Below are 14,692 nucleotides of genomic sequence, written 5' to 3'. Positions count from 1 at the left end.
AACCTGGTTGTGAAGTCTGTCTAAAAGAATTGAATGGTCTACTGTATCAAAGGCTGCACTTAAATCAAGAAGTACTAAAATCGATGTTTTTTTCCTGTCCAAATTTAACCTGAGGTCGTTTACAATTTTTACTAGTGCAGTCTCAGTGCTACGGTTTGTCCTAAAACCTGATTGGTACATTTCATAGATTGTATGGGTTATCATAAAATCATTTTACTGATTAAAAACAAATATCTCTAAAATTTTGCTTAAAAATGGTAGACTGGATACTGGTCTGTAATATGTATGGATGGATCTAAATTGTTTCTCTTCAGAAGGGGTTTCACTGTGGCAGTCTTAAGTGCTGTAGGAAAAACACCCATCTGAAGAGAGTAATTTACAATATTCAATAACTCATCCTTAAAAGAGCTATAAAATGTTTAAATAAAGGAAGTGGGAATGGGATCTAAAATGCAGGTTGCTGGTTTTAGTTGGAAACATACTTTGCCAAGCATCTCAGCATCAACCAGGACAAACTTCTCTAGTGTTTTCTCATGTAAAAACAAAAGTTCTGTAGTGATAAAACTGAGATTCTGGTCTTTGGATAAAAGTGATCTAATGTCATCTATTTTACTTCTGAAGTAATCTGCAAAATCTTCACATTTAGAAATGGACGACTCACTGCTAGACTTCATAAAAACAGGGTTAATAAGATGGTCAATTGTTGTGAATAGGATTTTGAGGTTGTTCCAGTTGTCAGCTATCAGTTTTGAAAAATGTGATTGTCTTGCATCTTTAATTGCTTTATTATAAATGTTCAAAGGCTCATGGAAAATTTGGTAGTTCAAGGTTAATTTGTCTTTTCTCCACCTTCTTTCTGCTCTTCTACAGTTTCTTTTTAGCTGTCTAGTATTTTCATTACGCCAGGGAGGAGTTGGATTGGTAGTGATCTTTTTCAAAGTGAGTGGAGCAACTGTGTCAAGGATTGATCTCATTTTACTGTTAAAACTATCTACTATAAAATCAAATGAGGTGGGTAAAATGTCTGCGTCATGTAAAAGATTAATAAAATTTGCAGTCACTTCATTAGTAAGATAGCGTTTCCTGACAGTTCGCTCTAGAATATCCTGTTGTATAAAATCACAGACATTAAAAAAGACACAGAAATGATCAGACAGACCTACATCACTCACTGAGGAGATGCTAACAGACAGGCCGTGGGTAATTAAAAGATCCAAAGTGTGTCCTCTGTTATGGGTAGGCTGGGTAACATGTTGACTAAAATTTGTAAAATTGAGTAAGTTTAAAAATTCCAAGGTAAAAGTGTCTGATTGTTTGTCCACGTGTATATTAAAATCACCTGTGATAATGACCCTCTCGTAGTTAGTGTGAATGATTGTGAGAAGTTCTGAAAAATCTGAAATAAAAGAAGTGCAATGTTTGGGTGGTCTGTAAACTGTCAAACAGAGTATGGGAGGGTTGCTGAAAACAAAAGAGTGATATTCAAAAGCTGTGTAGTGTCCAAATGTAATATCCTTAAAACCAAGTGATGCTGAATGGATGGCTGCCGTGCCGCCACCTTTTCTGTCTATTCTATTCGTAAATGAAAAATTGTAATTCGGTGGTGAGGCTTCAATGAGTGTTATTGGTCGAACAGTGTTCAGCCATGTTTCTGTTAAAAACATGCAGTCAATATTATTATCTAAAATCAGGTCATTAATTAAAAATATCTTATTTAAAAGAGATCTTACATTTAAAAGTGCCATATTCAGGGTCAGGGGTGAATTGGCAGACAACTGTGTGTGTGTGTTTATGGATGTAAGATTAATAAAATTCACCCCATGAGTTAGTTTACTGTGGTGGTGGTGGTGGTGGTGTTTCACTTTAACTTTGTTAGTGATATGGACAGGAACAGGAAAAGCTGCATTTTGATCCTTCCATAAGGGGGAGCTAGTGGCATCAGGTGGGACATGGTTTGGTGTTGTTGACAGAGGAAGGGCAGGTAAGGGAGGGCACGAAGAATAATATCTTTATGAAGTGACCTGGCAGTCTTAGCGGTTTTGTTTTTGTCCTCATAATTATGTGGACCGTTTCTGTGCTCTCACAGCTAAATGTTGTCATTCGTGGTTTACTGGCCATTTAGCAATATTCACAACAGTTTCGGTTATATAAATAAACATCGATGTAACTTACTGAAATCAGTGTGCTGGGTTTTTACTGAATACATGTTGCTGTAGATTACTTTTCATGTCAACATGATTTATTTCTGCTTGTTTGTTGGCCGGCAATGTTGATTATTCACAACAGTAATGTCTAACGTCCTGGGGAGGGACTTTGGAGGCAGGGCTGGAGTGCAGCAGAGAGGGAGGAAGAGGGAGCTGAAAGTTGTACTTGTTCAAATTTAATGCTCTCTCTCCGAGTCCTCTCTCTCCTCAAAGTTACCAACTGCACCTTTAAGAGTGATCATGTTTATTTAACAAGAAACACACACACACAGCAGAGGTCAACACATGGTCTACTGTAAATGCTGAGGGGAGGAGACACAGTGACTCTGTGATCCAGATACATGAGAACAGGGAGGGAACTCTCAAAGTGAAACTAAACTGAGCTCAGACTCCATTTTGAGTCGACAGCAGATGGAGCAGGAAACTGAACGCTGTGTCAGGGTGAGTGTTAATCCAACATTTGTATTATTTTACTGTCAAAGTCTCCAAGTCTTTGTCTCCTTGAGGACTGTAGAGGACAGACATGTTGGAGTAAAGTCAACAGTTTGATGAAGTAGATTCAGAGACAGATTGTGTCTCACTTCTTATTCTCTCAGTGACTCTTGAACAGGGTCGGGTTTATGTCTGCTGAGTTGGTATATGTGACGATTAGTGGTGGGTGGATCGATCCACATATCGATGATGATCAATACCAGTGTAATGAGTACGATACTTTAGTTTCAGTCTCTCTCCTGTACACTGCTGCAGTTTTGTCAAAGAGGCGACTGTCTGTCTGTGTAAGTGCTGCTGCTGTTGTGTGCAGCATGTAGCACTCTCTGCTCCTCCTCCTCTTGTGATTTGACGTTGTACCGTCACGTGACTCAGGCAAACACACAAGCAAGCAGGCTCAGCCAGCAGCACACACACACACACACACACACACACACACACACACACAAGCAGCACAGAGACGGAGCAGAATGATGTCAGAGAGGAGGAGGAGTTGTGTGGCTGTATTTTCAGGCCAAAAATCAAACAACGGCAGGCTGTATAATTTGCAAAAAGGCTGTAAAAGAGGTTTTTACACATTTATGAAAAATCATGCAAAAGAAAACCAAAAAGAAAATAATGTGTTTTAATGTTTTATAACATTTGTTGTGGAGTGATAATTGTGTACACTTTGTTTATTTAAGAAAACAATCCAGAAAAGTTCAATGAAGGGAGAAATATTATTTGATTATTGTGTTGTAGTTTCTGAACACTATGAAATAATTTGTTTTAATTTGTTCTCGAGTGATAATTGTGTGCACTTTGTTTATTTAAAGGATAACTACCGTTTTTTACAACCTGGACCTTATTTCTAGCAAAATATATTATCATTTACTCACCCAGATAACTTTGGTGTCATTTGGCGTCGTTCGGATGAATGACAAAATATTGGTGAAATGAACTAGTTTCGTGGCCGATAATGCTCATAGAGGCTGCGCTTTGGTGCCCGGATCACTCGCATTATATACGACTTCAAATGACACCAAAGTTATCTGGGTGAGTAAATTATCATATATTTTGCTAGAAATAAGGTCCAGGTTGTAAAAAACGGTAGTTATCCTTTAAGAAACAAATCCAGACATGACAATGTATGGGTAAAAATTGTTTTGTTGCTGGTCTATTGTTTCTGAACAAAAACTTTTATTATGATAATAAAGTATTTTCTATTTACCTACAAACTTTACCCACATTCTGTCCTGGGTTTTAACTGATTAATTAATAATGGAAAAATCACAAAAACACTTAAAAGTCATAAAAATTCATTGAGATTTAGCAATTTGATGATGCATCCACCTTAATTATTAAAACGTATCGGTATCGGCAATACTGGCCCTGTATTTACTTGGTATCGGATCGATACCAAATCTTGCAGTATCGCACACCACTAGCGGCCGCTGTTTGCCGCCGTTGCTCTGACATGAATCTTCAGTGGCCTCAGCCTACAGAGGAAACTGTCGGATGAGTACCGCCCCCTGGTGGATAAATAAGGGAGTGTGTGAATGTTTGTTGTATGTTGTGTTGTTGGGATGTGTGCGTATAGACAGTAAGGACACGTGGGGTGCTTGTGACATGATAGTCAAGTAATATGGCTACATTTCTGCCTATAAACTATTCAAAGTTAACGAAAGAGCTAGCCTTAGCTGACATGGCTAACGTTAGCCTAGCCACCGTAGCCAGTCTGACTAATCGATAGCAGTGGAAATGCTAGATTCCGGTGAAATCTGGTCTGAATGTGTAAAATTTAATCAACATCCTCAAATAGACCTGTACTAAATGTGTAGTGACAGCCCAAATGTAGCTGTGTTCGAATCTAGACGTCAGTTTTACTGAGACATTATATTGTTTGCTGGTTGGTGTCTACAGCTCACCCGTCATTCCTCCTCTGCACAACCCCCAATATTAATCACCTTACATCTTAAGACATACGATTTGAATCATATCATATATGTATTTTATTTATGTTTTTTATTTATGAAACTTTATTTGTTCATCTTTGTTGTGTTTTTTATTTTTTCCAACTATGACTTTTCTGTTTTATGAGTCATGGAGAGAGTATTTTGAAAGTAAAAAATGACTACACCCTCTAATGTATGTTATGTTTTTCAGCCCTGTCAAGTACCAGTTAGCCTAAAATACTCAGGTGCCTTTAAACAATAATTCAGATTGTGAAAAATGTTGACAGCTTGGTGTTTAGTGTCTTTTAATGCCCTGAAATAATACAAGGCATCAAATGTGGACAGTGCCACCTCCTGGCAGATGTCTGAACCTGCGTCTGTACATTGACAGCAGTAAACTACTTCAGGTGTGGTCAATACATTTACACACTATCCTAAGATCATGAGAAAACCCCCCGATGTCTACGCCAATCATCCAGTGTGCATTTGTCCTTTAAAAAGACGAGGAAACTATCTCCCGTTACCAGCGACATACATCCCTGTGCCAGCTTTAAAAGCGTCCCATGTTTGTGTCTTGGGTTCATCTAACTGAGCTGGTTTAATAAGAAAACAATAAATGGGACATGGAGACGTGATGTTAGTGCACTGAGCAGCAACATACTTCTTTCCTCATCCTCTCCCCACAAACAACAACAACTGTTGTCCTACGGCAACTCTGTGGGGACACCCCTCTTAATTGTGCTCTCTGGTGGGGAAACCTTTTGAAGCACGATGTTACGATGGTCAGGGATTAGTAGTCCAGGCTGTCAGCCATCGGTGATGGACAATAATAATAATAATAATAATAAATTTTATTTATAATGCACTTTACATTTAAGCAATCTCAAAGTGCTACAGTACAAGCGTAATTAAAAGGGGACGCAGGTTAATAAAAGTTAAAAAAGACAGTGAAAAGTGTGCTAAATTTAGCAGAAAGCTTTCTTGAATAAATATGTCTTTAGGTTTCGTTTAAAAACATCAGTGGTCTGTGGAGCCCTCAGGTGGTCTGGGAGGGCGTTCCACAGCCTTGGAGCTGCAGAGCAAAAAGCCTGGTCGCTCATAGTGCGGAGCTTGGTTTTGGGGGTTTTGAGGGTGTTTGTATTTGTAGATCGGAGGGTGCGTGTAGGGGGGTGGGGGGTTAGGAGTTCTTTGAGATATTGGGGGGGCTTGTCCATGAATGCATTGGTGGGTGAGGAGTACTCAATTCTGAGTGGGACAGGGAGCCAGTGGAGAGATTTGAGGATGGGGCTGATGTGATCGTACTTGCGTACCCTCATCAGGATCCTGGCAGCGCTGTTCTGGATGTACTGCAGTCTCTGTAAGCTCCTGCCAGAGATCTCGATGAGGAGTGCATTACAGTCATCCAGCCTGGAGGAGACAAAGGCGTGGACGAGCTTCTCTGCATCAGCCAGGGTGAGAGTTGGACGGAGTTTGGCAATGTTCCTGAGGAGATAGAATGATGTTTTACAAAGATGTTTGATGTGGGTGTCAAAAGTGAGTTGTGGGTCAATTTTGACACCTAGGTTGGTGACAGAAGTGGAGAGGGGGATGTTTTGGCCGGTGAAGGTGATGCTGGTGATGGTGGAAGAGTGGAGCTGGTGTGGAGTGCCAACTAGAATGGCTTCTGTTTTTGAACTGTTTAGTTGAAGGAAGTTGAGCTTCATCCACGCCTCTATCTCCTCCAGGCAGGTGGTTAGTGTGGATGTTGGCAGGGGAGCAGTGGAAGTGGGGGTTGTTCGTATGTAGAGTTGTGTGTCATCAGCATAGCAATGGTAGGATATCCCATGCTTGCTGATGACCTTGCCTAGGGGAAGCAGGTAGAGGGTGAAAAGGGTGGGGCCCAGCACAGAGCCCTGGGGGACACCACAGATGACCTTGTGGGTGTGTGACCTTGCTTTGCCCAGGGTGACATGCTCGGTTCTGTTGGACAAGTAGGAGGTGAACCAGTTTAGAACGTTGGCTGAGAGTCCAATGGTATGTTGCAGGCGGTGGAGGAGGATGCTGTGGTCAACTGTATCAAAAGCAGCTGTTAGGTCAAGGAGGATGAGAAGAGATGGAGAACCAGAATCTGATGCCATCAGAAGGTTATTAGTGAACCTGACCAAAGCTGTTCTGTGCTATGGCCAGGGTGAAAACCAGACTGGAACTTCTCAAAAAGATTATTGTATTTGAGGTGATCGTGAAGTTGTGCAGCGACTATTTTTTCCAGAACTTTTGACAGGAATGGCAGGTTTGAAATGGGTCAGTAATTGGAGAGGATTTCTGGATCCAGGGTGGGTTTTTTCAGCAGTGGTCTGATGACAGCGGTTTTTAATGCAGATGGGATATGGCCAGCCAGGAGGGAGTGGTTTATGATCTTGGTGATGAAAGGAGATATAGCAGAGATGTTGGCCTTCAGCATGGCTGAAGGGAAGGGGTCCAGAGCACAGGTGGATGGTTTCATTTTTCTGACAATATCCTTCACCTCTCCCTCTGTGATGTTGAGGAAGGAGCAGAGAGGCTGGACATTCTCAGATAGTGGGTCGGCAGTTTGGGGGGGCGGAACAGCAGTGGTGGAAAGATGTGAGCGGATGCTGGCGACTTTTTGTCTGAAAAAAGTGATGTGCATATTGCACCTCTCCTCAGTGGCCTCAGAGTGGGAGAGTGATGGGGGTTTGAGAAGGTGATTTATTGTTGAGAAACGTTGTTTTGAATTTCCAGGGCTGTTGTTGATGATGGTGGAATAAAACCTGGACCATGCATCACTCAGAGCTTCAGCATATGCCTTCCTGTGCTCCTTGTACGCCTGTTTGTGAACAGTCAGCCCGGAGGCCTTGAGCCGCCGCTCAAGGACACGCCCAGCCGCCTTCATCTTACGCAGCTCACAGGTGTACCAAGGTGCTGGGCGCGAGAAGGAGACTGTCCTGGATGTTAAAGGGGCGTGGAGGTCCAGTAGCCTGCTCAGGGACTAGTTGTAGGAATCCACTGAATCAGCAACAGAGAGGAAGTCAGTAGAGCCAGAGGAAAGAAGTTGAAGGTCCAGGGCCAGGGCATCCGCATTAATCTTTTTCAGATTTCTGAATTGGATCTGCCGCTTGGGTTTGGTGTAGGGGGAAGGAAAAGGCAGCTCCATTGACACAACCTTGTGATCGGAAACACCAAGATCATAAACCAGTAGGTTGCTGATGAAGGCAGAGTTTGAGATGACCAGATCGAGCGTGTGTCCCTTAGAGTGTGTAGGGACATCAACATGTTGTTGTAAGTTGAGAGAGTCCAGAAGCTGAAGGAATTTGACAGCAGGGGGACAAGAAGGGGTGTCCACATGGATATTTGATGGCATCATTCATAGGCCCAACCCCACTCTTGAACAAACTCTTTTCCTCATTCTTGTGATTTGAGCTCACCGTCAGTGTAACTGTTTTACCTCTCAGACTGACTGACGTCCAGAAGATGGCCTCCTGGAGACGTGGTGTGGAGGAAGAGGAGGACAGAGCAGAGTCTCCAGTACCCAGCTGTCTGTCTATGAGGAGTGACCGGTCCAAAGATCGTCCTTTCAACTTCAGTAATGAACCTGGACCCTCAGACACACAGTAAGAGAACCACTACTAATATATATGACTCATTGTCAGCTGCTTCTGCCAATGTTTATTTTGTGTTTATCTAATAACATTTCTGTTAAAATGTAGTTGCTGAGTAAAACTTGTGACACAAAGAAGTCATCCGTGCCGTCTTTCTCTGAAGAGAACTGATACAAACTTTTAAACCTCCTAATTATCAACAGCAGCAGCAGTTTGTGTATTTAGAGCTTCCTAAATGACTTTGTCTTCAGAGGATTTATCAAAGATTCATGTGATATAAATACATGTTGACAGCTCGATGTTTAGTGTCTTTTAATGCCCTGAAATAATACAAGTCATCAGATGTGGACAGTGCCACCTCCTGGCAGATATCTGAACCTGCGTCTGTACATTGACAGCAGTAAACTATTTCAGGTGTGGTCAAAACATTTACACACTATCCTAAGATCATGAGAAAATCCCCCGATGTCTACGCCAATCATCCAGTGTCCATTTGTCCTTTAAAAAGATGAGGAAACTATCTCCCGTTACCAGCGACATACATCCCTGTGCCAGCTTTAAAAGCGTCCTGTGTTCGTGTCTTGGGTTCGTCTGACTGAGCTGGTTTAATAAGAAAACAATAAACGGGACATGGAGACGGGATGTTAGTGCACTGAGCAGCAACATACTTCTTTTCTCATCCTCTCCCCACAAACAACAACAACTGTTGTCCTACGGCAACTCTGTGGGGTCACCCCTCTTAATTGTGCTCTCTGGTGGGGAAACCTTTTGAATCACGATGTTACGATGGTCAGAGATTAGTAGTCCAGGCTGTCAGCCATCGGTGATGGACGATGGCATCGTTCATCGGCCCAACCCCACTCCTGAACAAACTCTTTTCCTCATTCTTGTGATTTGAGCTCACCGTCAGTGTAACTGTTTTACCTCTCAGACTGACTGAAGTCCAGAAGATGGCCTCCTGGAGACGTGGTGTGGAGGAAGAGGAGGACAGAGCAGAGTCTCCAGTACCCAGCTGTCTGTCTATGAGGAGTGACCAGTCCAAAGATCGTCCTTTCAACTTCAGTAATGAACCTGGACCCTCAGGCACACAGTAAGAGAACCACTACTAATATATATGACTCGTTGTCAGCTGCTTCTGCCAATGTTTATTTTGTGTTTATCTAATAACATTTCTGTTAAAATGTAGTTGCTGAGTAAAACTTGTGACACACAGAAGTCATCCGTGCCGTCTTCCTCTGAAGAGAACTGATACAAACTTTTAAACCTCCTAATTATCAACAGCAGCAGCAGTTTGTGTATTTAGAGCTTCCTAAATGACTTTGTCTTCAGAGGATTTATCAAAGATTCATGTGATATAAATAAATGTTGACAGCTCGGTGTTTAGTGTATTTTAATGCCCTGAAATAATACAAGTCATCAAATGTGGACAGTGCCACCTCCTGGCAGATGTCTGAACCTGCGTCTGTACATTGACAACAGTAAACTACTTCAGGTGTGGTCAAAACATTTACACACTATCCTAAGATCATGAGAAAATCCCCCGATGTCTACGCCAATCATCCAGTGTCCATTTGTCCTTTAAAAAGATGAGGAAACTATCTCCCGTTACCAGCGACATACATCCCTGTGCCAGGTTTAAAAGCGTCCTGTGTTTGTGTCTGGGTTCGTCTAACTGAGCTGGTTTAATAAGAAAACAATAAACGGGACATGGAGACGCGATGTTAGTGCACTGAGCAGCAACATACTTCTTTTCTCATCCTCTCCCCACAAACAACAACAACTGTTGTCCTATGGCAACTCTGTGGGGTCACCCCTCTTAATTGTGCTCTCTGGTGGGGAAACCTTTTGAAGCACGATGTTACGATGGTCAGGGATTAGTAGTCCAGGCTGTCAGCCATCGGTGATGGACGATGGCATCGTTCATCGGCCCAACCCCACTCCTGAACAAACTCTTTTCCTCATTCTTGTGATTTGAGCTCACCGTCAGTGTAACTGTTTTACCTCTCAGACTGACTGACGTCCAGAAGATGGCCTCCTGGAGACGTGGTGTGGAGGAAGAGGAGGACAGAGCAGAGTCTCCAGTACCCAGCTGTCTGTCTATGAGGAGTGACCGGTCCAAAGATCGTCCTTTCAACTTCAGTAATGAACCTGGACCCTCAGGCACACAGTAAGAGAACCACTACTAATATATATGACTCATTGTCAGCTGCTTCTGCCAATGTTTATTTTGTGTTTATCTAATAACATTTCTGTTAAAATGTAGTTGCTGAGTAAAACTTGTGACACAAAGAAGTCATCCGTGCCGTCTTCCTCTGAAGAGAAGTGATACAAACTTTTAAACCTCCTAATTATCAACAGCAGCAGCAGTTTGTGTATTTAGAGCTTCCTAAATGACTTTGTCTTCAGAGGATTTATCAAAGATTCATGTGATATAAATAAATGTTGACAGCTCGGTGTTTAGTGTATTTTAATGCCCTGAAATAATACGAGTCATCAAACGTGGACAGTGCCACCTCCTGGCAGATATCTGAACCTGCGTCTGTACATTGACAACAGTAAACTATTTCAGGTGTGGTCAATACATTTACACACTATCCTAAGATCATGAGAAAATCCCCCGATGTCTACGCCAATCATCCAGTGTGCATTTGTCCTTTAAAAAGATGAGGAAACTATCTCCGTTACCAGCGACATACATCCCTGTGCCAGGTTTAAAAGCGTCCCGTGTTTGTGTCTTGGGTTCGTCTAACTGAGCTGGTTTAATAAGAAAACAATAAACGGGACATGGAGACGCGATGTTAGTGCACTGAGCAGCAACATACTTCTTTTCTCATCCTCTCCCCACAAACAACAACAACTGTTTTCCTATGGCAACTCTGTGGGGTCACCCCTCTTAATCGTGCTCTCTGGTGGGGAAACCTTGTGAATCACGATGTTACGATGGTCAGAGATTAGTAGTCCAGGCTGTCAGCCATCGGTGATGGACGATGGCAGCGTTCATCGGCCCAACCCCACTCTTGAACAAACTCTTTTCCTCATTCTTGTGATTTGAGCTCACCGTCAGTGTAACTGTTTTACCTCTCAGACTGACTGACGTCCAGAAGATGGCCTCCTGGAGACGTGGTGTGGAGGAAGAGGAGGACAGAGCAGAGTCTCCAGTACCCAGCTGTCTGTCTATGAGGAGTGACCAGTCCAAAGATCGTCCTTTCAACTTCAGTAATGAACCTGGACCCTCAGGCACACAGTAAGAGAACCACTACTAATATATATGACTCATTGTCAGCTGCTTCTGCCAACGTTTATGTTGTGTTCCCTACCAGCTGTGGACACTGGTTCTGCAGGCAGTGCATCACTTCATACTGGGACCAGTCTGCTTCATCAGGGGACTCCTCCTGTCCCCAGTGTGGAGAAAGATCCAGAACAAGAGCAGCCGGTCAGACCAGCAGTGTACAATGTAAGACTCTACATCTCTACCAATTAAACATGTCAGCTGCTACATGTCATTATATTTATTTAAAGACTTACAGTCAGTGCATTCAACCACGTGGACACAAACCCCAAAATCACAAGAACCAAGCAGGAACATCAGCTTCATCAAACAAACTGAATGCCTTCTAGTAAGTGTTCAGGCTGAAGAAGTGCACAGTTCCTGCTCTCCTGATCTCAGTCTGGAGCTCGTTCCACCATCGTGGAGCCAGGACAGCTAGCGGTCATGATTTTGTTGAGCTGTAGCTGGACCCTCTCGTAGTGAGGGAGCAGCCAGCTGACTGGCAGTAGAAAAGCATAGTGGACAGGCTGGTTTGACCATGACTTGAATGTAGGATAAGTCTGAGCCATTTGCAGCAGGATAGGCAAGTACCAGTGACTTGAATCAGATCCCAGCAGCCACTGGTCTCCAGCAGAAGGTGCTGAAGTCTGGGACAACTTGGGTATGCTAACTTACAGTACACGTGCGTTACGAACACCAGAGAGGCTCTTTTCAAAAGAGGTCTGAAATAACCAAAACAGTCAAGTAGTTGCAGTAAAAACATTATAAATGTGATCATAAATCAACACCAGCAACAAATAACAGAGGGTCGATGGGCCCACCAAAATCAACAGAGGGAAGAGCAGCCAGAACAACCCACAACGGGCCGTAGGATCTTGGTTCTGCCCTCGAAGCCAAACCAACATTAGAACTAAACCTAACAGAAATAAATCCCAAAAAAAACTGGACTACTGCACCAATAAAACGAGACGATTGTAACGTGTAAAAACAACCACAGGAGCAGCAGACAAGCTGACAGAAAGCTCAACAAGTCCTGGAGCCATTAGTGCCAATGCCTCCATCTCAGTGGCTGAGTACCATTTCTAAAGGCTATCAAGTTTGTTTGAAAGATAAGAAATGGGATGCTCTACCGTTACAGCCCTCCTGTAGAAGGCCAGTGCACATACAGCAGCACCTTTACTGCTTTATATATTCTTATTTTGGTCCTTTTAAATGAAAGTGAAAATAATGTGCAGATTGTCGTGTTTTGTTTTGTCTCACACTTTTCTCCCTTTTTTTAGTGGATGTTGGTCTGCAGGAGGTGTTAGATGAACATAAGATCAGTCTGAGGAGGAGATGTGAACGTGTGACTGAAGGAACTGAAACAGGAAGTGGAACCCTCCTCAACAGGATCTACACTGAGCTCTACATCATAGAGGGACAGAGTGAAGAGGTTAATACCCAACATGAGGTGAGGCAGCTGGAGACAGTTTCCAAGAAGAAGACCTTCAGTGAAACTCCAATAAAGTGCTGCGACATCTTTAAAGCCTCACCTGACCAACAGAGACCCATCAGAGTGGTTCTGACCAACGGCGTCGCTGGCGTTGGAAAAACCTTCTCAGTGCTGAAGTTCACTCTGGACTGGGCAGAGGGCTCCGAAAACCAAGATGTCAGTCTGCTGGTTCTGCTCTCGTTCAGGGAGCTGAACCTGGTCAGAGATGAGCAGTACAGTCTTCTCAGGCTGCTCCATGTTTTCCATCCAACATTACAGAAGGTGACAGCAGAGAAGCTCGCTGTCTGTAAACTTCTGTTCATCTTTGACGGCCTGGATGAAAGCAGACTTTCACTGGATTTCAAGAACCATGAGGTCGTGTCTGATGTCACACAGAAGTCATCAGTCAGCGTGCTGCTGACAAACTTCATCAAGGGGAAGCTGCTTCCCTCGGCTCTCGTCTGGATAACTTCCCGACCTGCAGCAGCCAATCAGATCCCTCCTTCACGTGTTGACAGGGTAACAGAAATACGAGGCTTCACTGACGCCCAGAAGGAGGAGTACTTCAGGAGGAGGGTCAGTGATGAAGATCTGTCCATCAGAATCATCTCACACATCAAGACCTCCAAGAGCCTCCACATCATGTGTCTGATCCCAGTCTTCTGCTGGATCACTGCTACAGTTCTGGAGCACATGTTGACTACAGACCAGAGAGGAGAGCTGCCCAAGACCCTGACTGACATGTACTCACACTTCCTGCTGGTTCAGACAAAGAGGAAGAAGCAGAAGTACGATGAGGGACATGAGACGAGTCCACAGGAGCTGATGGAGGCTGACAGGGAAGTTCTTCTGAAGCTGGGGAGGCTGGCGTTTGAACATCTGGAGACAGGAAACATCATGTTCTACCAAGAAGACCTGGAGCGGTGTGGTCTTAATGTCACAGAGGCCTCAGTGTACTCAGGAGTTTGTACAGAGATCTTCAGAAGAGAGAGTGTGATCTTCCAGAAAACAGTCTACTGCTTTGTTCATCTGAGCGTTCAGGAGTTTCTGGCTGCAGTCTACATGTTCCACTGTCACACCAACAGGAACACAGAGGTCCTGAAGGCTTTTCTGGGAAAAAAACATGTTGATTCAACACTGGATGTCTTCCTGAACAGAGTAATCACGAAATCCCTTGAAAGTAAAAATGGCCACCTGGACCTGTTTGTTCGCTTCCTTCATGGCCTCTCTCTGAAGTCCAACCAGAGACTCTTAGGAGGTCTGCTGGGTCAGAGAGGCATCAGTCCAGAAGACATCCAGAGAGCCATCGACAACCTGAAGAAGATAAAGAAGTCGACAGACGTCTCTCCTGACAGGAGCATCAACATATTCCACTGCCTGATGGAGATGAACGACCACTCAGTTCATCAGGAGATCCAAGAGTTGCTGAAGTCAGAGAACAGATCAGAGAAGGAACTCTCTCTGATCCACTGCTCAGCTCTGGCCTACATGCTGCAGATGTCAGAGGAGGTTCTGGATGAGTTGGACCTGAAGAAGTACAATGCAACAGTACATGGACGACGGAGACTGATTCCAGCTGTGAGGAACTGCAGGAAGGCTGTGTGAGTCCAGATAAGATTATCATTGTGTGTTTATTACATTATAAAACAATGTTGAGCTGACGTCATCAGTATTAAAGATCCACATGTTACACACATGCACAGTCTAAAAGTTCAGCTCTATAAAAGTCA

The 14,692-nt window shown here is 43.5% G+C and overlaps 1 protein-coding gene across 8 annotated transcripts in view; it reads left to right on the top strand.

Annotated features, from left to right (window-relative positions):
- LOC311249884 (protein NLRC3-like) overlaps nucleotides 1-14,692 on the top strand; it is a 37,719-nt gene that overhangs the window by 1,757 nt on the left and 21,270 nt on the right. For 6 of the 8 annotated variants that reach the window (XM_084341259.1, XM_084341257.1, XM_084341255.1 and 3 more), the window contains exons 2-7: nucleotides 8,077-8,235; nucleotides 9,155-9,313; nucleotides 10,232-10,390; nucleotides 11,309-11,467; nucleotides 11,544-11,677; nucleotides 12,772-14,563. In XM_084341259.1, coding sequence (XP_084197385.1) covers nucleotides 8,096-8,235; nucleotides 9,155-9,313; nucleotides 10,232-10,390; nucleotides 11,309-11,467; nucleotides 11,544-11,677; nucleotides 12,772-14,563 — 2,543 coding nt within the window. In that variant the 5' untranslated portion in view covers nucleotides 8,077-8,095. Of the gene's footprint in view, nucleotides 1-2,479; nucleotides 2,646-8,076; nucleotides 8,236-9,154; nucleotides 9,314-10,231; nucleotides 10,391-11,308; nucleotides 11,468-11,543; nucleotides 11,678-12,771; nucleotides 14,564-14,692 lie in introns of those variants that run through there. The other 2 variants (XM_084341253.1, XM_084341254.1) reach the window with 2 other exon arrangements.

Source organism: Pagrus pagrus (genome assembly GCF_965226575.1).
Source record: "Pagrus pagrus genome assembly, chromosome: 20".
In the NCBI taxonomy this organism is placed as follows: Eukaryota; Metazoa; Chordata; class Actinopteri; order Spariformes; family Sparidae; genus Pagrus; species Pagrus pagrus.
The sequence above is the reverse complement of the archived record's forward strand: the minus strand, read 5'-3'. Positions and strand labels throughout refer to the sequence as shown.